The following is a 12,745-nucleotide window of genomic DNA, read 5'->3' on the forward strand; positions in this document are numbered from 1 at the left end:
GAGTCTTTGGCCTCCAATTCTGTTGCAAAACATGCTCCTCAAAAACACTGTCTCTGACTCAGATGCCATGAGACTAGGTTCATACATCTCCCATCCCACTGGAAATATAGCAGGTGAAGTAGAAACAGAAGCTGGAACTCAATGTTATGATTAATACAGGTCCAGTTTTCTACCTCTTCCTAGGAAATGTGTAGTAAAATTTACTCATGTCCTGATGTTATCATATAGCATATATTTCTGCCCCTACCAGGGTTTGGAGGGGGAAATGCACAGAGTTATGAGGTCAGGAGACACAGGACTCAGCTAGATTGGTAAACATAAAGTGTTTTATATGTGTTATATATGCAATATAACACTGTGACACGAGATGACGCTGTGGAGTCCTGCCTTTCCCTACCGGATTTCCCTGTATGAGTTTACAGCGCAATTAACTGAATTGTTTCTTTGACATGTCTAGATCCAGTCTCAGTATGGAAGGGATGAACTATCACCATTCTAGTTTTGTCATAAGTACTTGTGATAACTGCTTCCTGGTGAAGGCTTAGTAGCAAGTGACAGTGAGAAAATGGTGGAAGGAAAAACAGCCAAACCAAGGGTCAAGGGTAGTCGAGGCAGTGAGGAACAAGTGCCGCACAGATTCTGAAAAGGACAGGCACTCAGACAGAAGGACTGGTTGTAACACACTCTCCAAAAGAATAACTAACCTTTTCTCATTGAATGTGCACACACCAAAACATACTAATGGTTCATACTCACCCATGCTGAAATAAAACCTCAGATTTCCGTAACCTGTAGTGTCCATATATGGAGTGCACAGCTTTCTCTCTCCATCTCTGAGAAAAACAGCTGATGAACCTGATTCCAGGGTTCCACATTCAGTGCCGATTACAGCTCCAGATATATCCCACCTAAAGACATTAGTCAAGATGTAAGAGATAGGGCTATTTCACACATTATGTAGAAGCAATCCTTGGTACTGGGTATAGACTCAACAGGAAACCATGGCCAATATGACAGTATGTTCAGGCCTGCTGGGTATGTACAGTATTTTGTTTTTCTTCCTGATTTACTACCAATATTTGTTCTCATATTATATGTGGTCTCCTGTGATATTGTTATGTTTAATGTATTAACTGTTTCACCTGGGGTAGAAAGGTGGGGTACAAATGTCTTTAAATATATAAATGCACCTTACAATTTATAGCTAAAAGGTCATGTAAAGTGGCCCTTGGTGCTAAAAGCAGCAAACTTACATTAATTAATTAAAGCATATTCAGGATTTTTTGGTGGAGGGGCACCAATAACAGTGTCCGAAGAAGAAGAAGAAGAAGAAGAAGAAGAAGAAGAAGAAGAAGAAGAAGCAGCAGCATGACAAGATTTGAAATATGTTCACCATCATTCAAAGTAGCTACATGTTTGACAAAAATTATTATGAATATTGAAAAAGGTTTTTATGCATTGTGTATTCTCCTGACCAAGTTGCTTGCCCCACTCTTGGCAGTAGTCTCAATGATGGATGAAAAGGTTAAGAATAAGGAAACAAAAATGACGGAATAGGCATTTTAACTGCCACCAAGGAGCAGAATTGAGGGAAGGATCAGAGCTGTCTACCCTCTTTGTCAGTCTTGATGACCCTTTACCTAGTATCAGTGGCAAGCTGCATTGCAATTATTTAGCAGGGAATTTTTGTATTGGCACAGAGGGCAATTGTGTCCCTTCAGAACTTTCAGCCACCACAGGCTGTGGAGAAGCAGTGAATTAATGTACAGATGCAGTCCGTTCGCCTTGCAATTCTTCCTTTGTAACTGCCTTTTCAGTTGCAGTTTCCATTTCAGTCTCTTCGGGATCATGTTGGAAGGAGAAATCAGGCATGGACCTCCCACAGGTACTCGTCAAAAGCAATGTGGGGCCTCACAAGCCAACACCCACATCACACCAAATGGGTGAGCCCCCTTATTGCTGCACAAGATGCACAGAGGGGAATCTGATTACACAAGGCAATGGTGCAGATGTTTATCTACGATTCACTCCGTGGCTGATAAGCAGCTTGTGGATCAGTGACAAACAAAAGGAGGGGTTCACAGAAGGCTCCCAGGATCTGACTGGCGAAAGTGCAAGCAGCATATTTCAGAAAGGCTCACTGTCCTGTGTTCCTGGGAGAGATAACACCCACATCAACTGGGTTCTCAATGGCAACCAAAGCATGGGTTGCCTAGAGAAGTTTTCTCCATGTTCTCTTCAGACTGATGATGATAAATACCAACAGCAACACCTTTTCTTTTATAAATGAATTGTTATATCTGTTATGTCTAAAAGTCTTAGATTGGTGCCTCCCAGAAGGGTTCCTGGAGCATGACATTTGAGGACATCATCTTCCTTCATCTGAAGGACATCAAGAGCTTCAGACATTGTAGAAGTTTCCTTGGAAAGCAACAGCAGAAAATGCAGTAACGTTTTATGAAGGCCTCTTGGGGGTTAGAGAGAAAGACAATAATAATGTTTTGAAGGTATACTTTTTTGGCCCCGAACAGTAGATTCCACGTGTCTAAAGTCTACTCACCACTTGTCTAGGACATGCACCCATACCTCCAAGAACCTCCTGTAACTACAAAGAACCTTCAAAAAGCAGATTCTGCATATTTTTAGGAGCAAGAACAGGGCTGGTTCTGCCATGCAGCACACGGAAGCTATCAGCATTGGGAGGGATGGAGGAATAGCTAGAGCCACCAATTGGGCTCCACTTTCGACACAAAAATGCCTCTGCCGCCACTGAGCAATGATCTATCAGAAAAAGTTAAAGCATGCACCCAGTTGTTTGTATATGTGGGGATCATGCACAATATGTAAAATCCATTTACTGGATTCTCATAGGCATCTGGTTGTGAGAACAGGATGCTGGACTATATGCGCCTCTGGCCTGATCCAGCAGGATCTTTTTTATGTAGCTGCAGTTACACTGATAACACATCTTGAACCAAGCTAATGTTAATCCACATTGCATAAAGTACATGCATTTGGTATAAGTTGTATCAAATATTTTTCAATGCTTAGCGTTCAAGATGTACCTCATAATACATTAATAAAAAAAACTAAGTATCAGTGCAAATCATTATTATCAGTGCAGATAGTTCCTTACACAGGACATTCTAATCAGACTGTAATTACGTAATTTCTTTTCTTCACAAAATTGCTGATACAATTTAAATACAGTCCAAACTAGTTTCTCAAGGTGGCATTACAAATGTTTGCATGCCTGTAATTGTGGGCTCTTCCAAAGGCAAGGTGCCTAAGAGGTGCTGAAGTAGGTTTACTTAATCAGGGTTGTTACTTTATTGGGATAACTCCCAGGGAACCAATTTAGACTAATGATAATGAGTGGCAGGGGCTGATGTTTAATTGGAACAGCATTCACAAAAGATGCACTTATTAGGGATATATTCTGCAATTAAAAAGGGGTTAATTGGTACTGGCATTTATCTGGATTTTCAATAACTGGTTAATTTCAGTTACTTCATTGTGCCTAAAGCTTGAGAACATTACTGGGCTGCAGGGAAAGTTTAAAAGTTCACAAGACAAACCAGCATGCAATTCCTAACTGGTGTTTGGCATCTCAGACAGTCACAGAGCAAGCAACACATAATGCATAGCCTCCAATATTTCACAGAGAGAAAATAGGAGCACTCTTGTGTGTTTGCAATATACCTATTCTAACTGCTGGAGCACCCTCCTCAGGCCCGTTACACACTGTTGAAGGCTATGTATTGAATCTCCTTTATATTGCACTCATTTATTCTGCAATAGCCTGTCATACACCGGCTTCTAAAGCAATGATATTAGTGAGCAGGTCATAACAGTTTCCTTCTTTTTAAAATGTAAGGATTTTTAATCAGACCACGAAGCTGGTTGTCCTAGTTACAGAATAGCCATATTTCAAAAGCTTCCTACAAGGTCTACTTTATGCACAAGTAACAAGTTATTGTGGGATGGGAGGCAAGCACTGCAATGATATTTTGTGTATATTTACATATGCACGCGCTAGTCAACATAGAGAACACAGAGAAATGGAAACCCAGGAGGGGGGGGGGGTGAAGCCTAGAGAATTACAGTGTGCATGCTAGCCATTGTTTAAGAAGTTATTTCACACAATTCCAGAAATGGCCGAATAGCAATTCTGAAATGATGTTCTAATCAAAGATATGCACAGCCCCATTCCCTGCAAAAGGGCTGTGCCTGGTAGGGACCATTGAGACATTCTCATCAAGGACTTGCTGTTCACTTGCCACCAATTGTTGACTCCTGGAGATGTACGTGGTTGCTGACAATGTCATAAAGGCAACCCACTTTTCTCTTTGATAGTCTGGGAAGAGCCACGAGAGAATCTGGAAATGCACTAGCAAGATAATGTCTAAGGATGCGTGTCTGATTTCTAAGTGCAAAAGGCACACAACCACTCTTGAAAATTTAAGGTCTTATGTACCTGACAAAACCATACTTTGTCGTTCAATAAGTTTGTTTTAAAACCTGAAGAATCTTTTTTGGAAGACCTGAAAGCTTCAATGGCCCGCCAAACAGTCCTTGTATTTCTTTTATTAGTGCACTAATGTCAGCCTATCCTTATGCACTTTTCCTTTGAATTCAGCATTATTGTCTTTCTCATTTTCAGCTTCAAGTTAGTTCCTGGAGCACTGCCAGAAGGTGTTTAGGGAAAGAGAAGCATGTAAATATTGAGCTGATCTTTTGAAATGTGGGACAGAATGGATCTGTAATGCAATGAGCTGGTGAGGGTCATAATACCATAGGTGGCTGCCAGAATGTCACTGCCCTGAGACCATCACCATAATTAAAGTGACCAGGAATAGAGGTGGAAATAGAGGCGTAATTTTAAAGGGACTGACTAAAGCAAAAAAACATTTAAAGGAACAGAAACGCTACCACTGAGCAAGAAATGGAGAATTGTCTTGAGAGGGAATGATATACATAGGAAATGCAGTTTGTATTTAATTGTGGGCAAATAGCAGCGGGGTAACAGATAAATGAGAAAGAAGCTACAAAAGGTGCTGAATGAAAGAGTGAAATGATACACAGAGCTAGGGAATATGTGAGCAGAGACACTTTGCAGGCAGAAGTGCAAATCAGGTCAGGTAGTGAAAAATGACAGGGAAACAACTAAGGTCAGAGTTTGAAGAAGCAGGGAAAACAACAAATCTGAAGAGAGGACCAGCGACTATAGTTACTGCTTGATTTACTCTAAAATGTAGGCCAGGGCATAGGAGAATTGCACAACACAAGTCAAATTGTGTGGTCAACAAAAGGAGGAGAAAAAAATATGGTTAGGTTGAAAGTTGGTTTGAGAACTTTTTTTTGCTCAAACCAAAGGCTTTGGGGACCATACCTGTCCTTTTCACAGTAGCCACCTGTTCACATGGCCTGGGTAGCAGCAGCAGCACTTACACTGCATGGTGCTGTTTCCTCAAGGACACTAAAATGAGGATATGAAACAGTGCTATCCGCTCCTGATCTCTCATGACAAGGCTACACGGCAACATTACGAAGTCGAATCAGAGTGAGGAACACACAAGAAATGTTGAAGGCACTGAATGAAGTCAGGGTGGAAGGGTTTTTTTGAGGGGGGGTACGCTAAAACACACTTCTAGACATAGGTACCTTCAGACAACGTTTGGTATTTGCAGCTTTCTTGAGGAAATGCTGATTCACATTGACATTTTTCCTTTTGTTTAGAACTCCAAGTCTGGCTCTTGCAATGAGGTCTTCTTTTCTCCTCTGCACCATCTTGGGTCTAAAAATGTTTGTGTCCCCCCACCTCTCATATTGCTTCACCCAGACCATCTATCCTTTAATTATACACCCAACATATCTAGAGGGTTCTCTCATCAGAATTAAATTCCCTAAATATTAGACTATGGCATGAAGTAGATTCCGAACTGAGTTGATTTTGCTATTGAACAGTCACAGTATTTGACTAGATGATCACATCCAGATGTTGGCCAACAGGATCACTGCCTCGTGAGATAAAGGAAACACGAAGCCTGGAAGCGCCAGAGAAAGAATGAAGAGGATAGGAAAAAATACTGAATAGCTACCCATTCTCTGAACAACGTCCATCCTGTGCATTGAATGAGGCAGGGATCCTGCGGAAAAAACAGCATGTGATCACAGAATTAAAGTATTCATCATACTATGTGTGGATGGCAATGATTCTCAATAATGAATACTGATACCGGGTCAATAATATTCTAGGCACCTTCCTTTATATAGACAGCATGATCCCTGCCCAGAGAAGGCTCATGGCCTACAGATGATAGAGATGGCACAAAAGGAGAAGAGGCCAGCTTGTAGCTTAATTAGAATATTTCATTTTAAATGTGAGGCATTCATAGACCCATGAAAATCTTACTTGGTTCCCCAATTAAATATTCAAAACGGGCTATAATCAGCCAAAATTGTGTCTTTATCATCACCACTACCATCATAATCTGAAATCTGGAGGAAAGTTAAATGCTAGCCACCATTGTTATAGTATGTCTTTCATATGTCATGGTGAAGCTGAACTGCAATACACAAACCACCAAGGCAACACTCTACACCTTAATCCTATTTTAAAAAAAGCAGTCTCTACTTGCTTCAGTGAAATTTATTTCCACGTGAAAAAAATATTAAGATTTGTGTGTTAGTCCCATAAAAAACAGTGGGAATGAGCACAAATATATGAAGTACATATAGAATTCCAGTGGTATGTGGGTTGCAAAATGAGAGATGCTTTCTAGGTACTTAGTTGCAGAATTATCTCAAGATGTTTCTTCAAGATTCACTGTCAGTTAATACTGAGTGTTAAGAGTTTTGCTCATGATAGCAGTGATTTTGCCATAGAAAAGTGAGACATTTTAAAAAACTCAATATATCATTCTGGAGCCACTGACCCTTCTTGACTTATTCATCTCTAAAATTTGGGGGGGTAACACTTTCCTGACAGTATTTTATCAATATAGACATATGTTGCCAAAAGCAAGAAAAAGTGCTTCTCAGCTGAAGCTTCTTGCTTTCCCCCCAACCCGAGAGTAATGCCACATGCGTCCTTATACTTCTGTAGGGTAGTGAACACTCACCCTTTGGGCTGGCTCTCAAACTCTTCTGCCCACTGTTCCTGGGCATCTTCAGTAGAAAGATCGACATCTCGCGTTGTGGCAAAATTCAACTCACTGCCTTCTGTTCCATGGAAATAAATTGCATTCCCATCTGACTGACAGCTATGCTGCAGATAAAAGGAGCATGCAGGAGGTATGTATTAAATCGGTTTTGTAACAGCAGCTTTCGACAACCCTGAGAAAGCCATTAAATTATTTAGCAACTGGCTGATTACAGAAGCTAAACCAAAAAGTGAAAGAAAGAGAAAATGTGCACTTAATTCTTCTGTATGTATCTTGAATAATTTATAAATTACTGTCAGTATTCAGTCAACTTGTAGGGCTGCTTGCAACAATACTTTTTCCCTATCTGCAACATTGCTAAAAGTTGTAACATTGAATATCTATATATATGTCAAATACAAATGGTTCTGTAGCACAGTAAATAAAATGTTAAACCACAAGCTCTAGGTGACAAGATCATGAGGCCCTTCTGTGCTAAACAAATGCTTGAAGTGAACCTGGGTTTTGCTCTTAAACCTCTATGATCATCTCAATGGGACTATAGCACCACCATGTCAAGGTTACACGTGTGCAATGCATGAAACTTGTACCCTCAGTCTGAATTTTGAGCTGTCTAAGTATCTGAATACTCAATCCACACTAATCCCCAAACCAAGAATCCTGCCTCATTTGAGATACAGTCAGAAAGAAATCCAAGTTTTGCCAGCAGAGCATGCAAATTCAGATAGGAAAAGCCCTTCCTTGTGAATGAAAAATGCAGATAATATACTGGTTGACATCACAAATGGAAAACAATGGTGGAAAATCCTCCGGGCAACAGTTGATTAATCAGTTTGCTTTGAATCTCAGAAAAATCCGACAGAACAGGATATAGGTAAAGACAATATTGTGTAATTTTGTTTGCCTGTTTTGAGAACTGTTTTATCAGTAGTGATCAGGGGGTTGCTGTAAATGTTAGTTGTGGTAGGCCAAAGGAATGTAATGCAAGCAGAAGAAAAAACAAACAAGCAAAGAAAATACAAAAAATCAAATATCATACACTTGTTTTAATTATATAAATAAAGGACAATTTCACATGGCTTTCCTTAGTGACTTTTGCAAACATCCTATGTTGTTTTCCATGTTGAAGTTGACTAACAATATCAATAAGCTGCTGGAACAAGAAGGGAAGTAATATCCCTGACCAGTTGGACAGAATAAAGGAAATAAAAAAAAATCAGATAAATGAATAAACCTACAGATAAATGTATTTTGTGGTGTACCTCAGCATCCCAATCTTAATTCCTCAAAAATAAATGGCATAAATCCCCATGGACCTTTGTGGTGTTTTTTTTCTTAGGCTAAGTCTACATTAGCGACTTGAATGTTTTCCCCTGCTGAGTTTGCAAGTCGCTTTCTCTCACTGCTCTTCACATCCGAGCAGGAGTGGGGATATCCACTGATTTCTTTCTCTGTGCAATGGCTGCTTCTGTATTCAAATTGGATGGAAGCTGGTTTGAGGGAAAGTGCATTAAAGAGGAATGTTTCTTGAAAAGCAACAGGATACAAATGAATTGTGGCTAGTGTCACCTGCCTTAATGAAACCTGTGACGGGAGCACACTGGACCTGCAGCAAGCAGTAATGTGAACACACCCTTACTTGAAAAGCTGCAGCCCTGACTGGGTAACAAAAGCCAATCCACGCTAAGTTTGACATCAGCAAATGTTTGATTAGTTAAGGGTATGGTGGTATGGCTTTTGCATCTTGCACAGGATCACTGAAAACTGCAGCTGCCCGTGGGCTGAATGTCTGTGCGAACTGGTCCAGCCATGGGACCAAAACTGTGTCTGGACAGGCACAGGGATGCAGGACAGAGCAGGAACAAAGTGACTTGATCAAGGGCACGAGGCATCCCAGAGTAGTCTTCAAAACAGGCTGCTGATCATACAGTTCTTCCAACTCAAAGGCCCATCTTACAAATGCAGAGGAATTGAAACAGCGCCAAGGGTACACATTAAATTTTCATCAAAATAAAGAAGGGTAGTGAAACTGGTAGAATGTACTGCTTTGCCCTTTTCAGGCCAAAAGTCTCATTACAGATGAATAAAGTGCAATACATCTAAGGTTTGAAATCTCTGTCTCTTTCCCCTGCTCTTTTATGCTTATAACTGTAAATCAATAAGCCCGATTCTCCCCCCACCTCTTTCCCTTGGCTATATAGTCTCTCATTGCTTGACAAGCAGAACACAGTGTAACTAAGTGATGCAGCTTTGCCAGTTGGAGATGCATCAACAGGAAACATCCGTGCTAAATTCCTCAGTCTAACAGATTTTGAGCATCAGTTGTGGGCTACATCTTCCTGAGGATGCTCCGGAGTTAGTGACTTCACCTCTGGGCTTTCAAAACATTTGCTGTCTCCTCTACCAACATTTAATTAGGCTAAAAAATAAAAATAAAAGATGAACACTGATGTGCCTCTTCCTAATAACTCTCAGTGGCCTAATGGACATGATGATTCTTTCAGACAGCTGTAGCCTCACAATTTATTTTTTGGCGACTCTGGTTACACTGGAATGAGTATATCAGGCATTTGGGCAATGCCAGCTTGCAAAGGGCTGGTGGCAGATGGAGAGAAATCTGCCCATCGTGCTTGCACCTTCACATGAGTGGAGAGTCATCCATTTCCCCCATTAAGGGGTTGTCACTTAGCCCAACCAGCTGGAAAAGAAGGTTGCTGTTTTTCCAAGAGCCTGGCTAGCAGGTTGCATTAGATACAAATGCAAAGGGCACTTTAAAACAGAAGGCAAACTACCATTTGTAGGCAAACTGAAACCGCACTGTTTCAGCAGCAGCCAGTTTTTTTTAAAATGGCTGTAATATTTTAAGTGATTATTTTTGCCACTTCAGATTGCTCCTTAGAGAGGAGAGGGTGTGTTGTTGTTTTTTAATTAAAGTCTACGCAGTGCAAACAGATTAGACATGAGGAGGAAAGGAAAGAAAAATTAGGATGGAGAAAATTAATTAAAATGGCACTGTCTGCAGAGTCATAAATTAGATATTGTTTCTTGCTGGGAATGAGTTATGCTAGTGACTGGAATTTTTAGATTTTAAATCTGATAGCAGATTGATGGAAGGATCCAATGATCATAAACTCAAATCTATGCACAGCAACATACTTAACAGTCTAATTGCTGTTATTCAGAATTAAGTGGTTACATGGATTTGAGTATGAGGTGATTCAGGATGAATCTCTTTCCGTAATTAAAAGAAACACCCAGCTAGGATTAAAAACTACTCTGCATGAAGTAAAACAAGATTTTAATCACTTCTTACATGCTAGATTTCTATATGATTTAACCCTAGATACAAAAACTAGCTATATACACTGACAGCTATAAATGGTCACTTCCCCACTGCAATACACGACCATCACATGGAGGCCACTTGAGATATCTGTGTGATGCCTGTTCCTCATAGATGCTTGACATATAAATGTGTGTTGTCACATGGCTTAACCACATTCAATGGAAAGTCTTCAGCATGGTCATAAGGAGAATGGAAACTTCCACCTCTGTTTTAGATTAACTACAGTTTAGTGCATCATCCAAAAACCCTAAACTGTTGCTTTCATTAACCATAGTTAAGATTAAAGGTAAAGGTAAAGGACCCCTGACAGTTAAGTCCAATCACAAACGACTCTGGTGTTGTGGCGCTCATATCACTTTACTGGCCAAGGGAGCCGACGTTTGTCCGCAGACAGTTTTTCCAGGTCATGTGGTGAAACCAGAGCAGCGCACAGAAATGCCATTTACCTTCCCGCCGGAGTGGTACCTATTTATCTACTTGCACTTTGGAGTGCTTTCGAACTGCTAGGTTGGCAGGAGCAGGGACCAAGCAACAGGAGCTCACCCTGTCGTGGGGATTCGAACCGCCGACCTTCCGATCGGCAAGCCCTAGGCTCAGTGGTTTAGACCACAGTGCCACCCGCGTCCATTAACCATAATTAAGATTAACCACAGTACATTTCCTACTGCAGGTTACCATTGAAATTCAAGCATTAGAAACCCTTTGTTATTTTAGCATTATTTACAGAAACATTCTGATACCTGTGTCAAATGCTGATGTGACCTCAGAGCCCTCTGCTAGTGATCTCCCTGATAATGACTTAGAGCCAGAATCTCATAGGTTTCAAATCCGTCAGACACAGACTCTAAGGGAGAACTTGCTAAAAGATAATAACCTGTTACTGAATTACCATGTGGGCTGCAGGGAAGCAGTTGCAAGGGAGAGTCAACTTTAAAGTTTAACCCTTCCTGTGCTTTCCCCCAGAAAATACCCCTCCCATTTCCCTTGCTACAAAGCCAGGCTTACTGCTGGGTTTTTACCTGGCTGAGGGGGGAAAAACAGCTCAGAAGATTCTTTAGATGACTGTGATAATATAACTTTTATATTGCTTGTATGAATTATTAATAATTAATAACACTTTAAAAATCAAAAACACACAAACCAAACCAATCAAGGAGAGCATTTGCAGATAAGAAGTGGGGAAGATTCCCCCTTCTGCTTCACATGCCCCCCCCCCAATTTGGGTTTTGTTCAGATCTAGTTCCTGCTGTGCCTGGGAGCTCTCCCAGGTCCTGCAGCAATTGAGTCTCACTTGTTCTCTGTAGTCTTACTACTTACCGTATTTTTCGCTCTATAACACGCACCCGACCATAACACGCACATAGTTTTTAGAGGAGGAAAATCCTTAGGCATGCCACCCGTAGGCATTCCCTCCATAACACGCACAGGCATTTCCCCTTACTTTTTAGGAGGAAAAAGGTGAGTGTTATGGTGCAAAAAATACGGTATTTCTTCCTGCAGCTACTCTAGGTTAATTTCCCCAGTATGGTACTTTAAAAAAAAACTTTGCATGTGCTCAGCCCCGCCAGAAAAATAACGCTGATAACATTTGACTGTGGCAATTAAGGAACGATAACTTTACTTAATGCAACCTAATAAACTAAGATCAATTTTCACAAAGAGTTAAGAATAACGTAGCATTAAGTCTTTGGGTTGGGAAAGAAAGAGATATGACCTCTAGAACATGCACAACACAGAGCACACTGTCTTGAAATGTGGCGTGTAATCAAGGAATGCAACTTTAATCTCCTTTCTAGCTCCAAAAGAGCCTGTTTGCGTGGTGGACTGGAAGTGTGGTGAAAGTCCACCTCTGGTGCCTTCTAAGGCTTGTGTGAGCCCTTTGGAGGAGGCAGCAAGGGCTATACAAGGCCTGCCTTTCTCCCTGCTTGCCTCCCTACCCCCTCCTCCACTTTCACCTTCAGCGAGAACAAATAAGTTGGCCCTAATTAAATTCCATACTTTGTCTTCAATTTCCAGACTTCTGGTGCAAATGTTGTCTATGCAGACCATGCCTTGAGCGCCAAACCTTCTGCTGACATGAGGATGCGTTTTTGTAAACAAACCAGAATAATTATGGGATACATTTTTTAAGACAACAACAACACACCGATATGTTCTCAAATATTTCTCTTGTTTCTACCCACTCCATCCGCCTTCCCAGCAGCCAGTGCTTCTCAACCGCATTAAAAATAGC

At 40.9% G+C, this 12,745-nt stretch overlaps 1 protein-coding gene and 1 pseudogene across 1 annotated transcript in view; both read right to left on the bottom strand.

Moving 5' to 3' along the window:
• The window catches only part of RELN (reelin), a 292,640-nt gene that overhangs the window by 131,127 nt on the left and 148,768 nt on the right, over positions 1 to 12,745 (bottom strand). The window contains exons 11-12 of the mRNA XM_053405719.1: positions 7,125 to 7,270; positions 757 to 908 (exon numbers count right to left, since the gene is read on the bottom strand). Coding sequence (XP_053261694.1) covers positions 757 to 908; positions 7,125 to 7,270 — 298 coding nt within the window. The remainder of the gene's footprint in view (positions 1 to 756; positions 909 to 7,124; positions 7,271 to 12,745) is intronic.
• On the bottom strand, positions 915 to 3,694 carry LOC128422115 (40S ribosomal protein SA-like; annotated as a pseudogene).

Source organism: Podarcis raffonei, chromosome 10, assembly GCF_027172205.1.
Source record: "Podarcis raffonei isolate rPodRaf1 chromosome 10, rPodRaf1.pri, whole genome shotgun sequence".
NCBI lineage: Eukaryota > Metazoa > Chordata > Lepidosauria > Squamata > Lacertidae > Podarcis > Podarcis raffonei.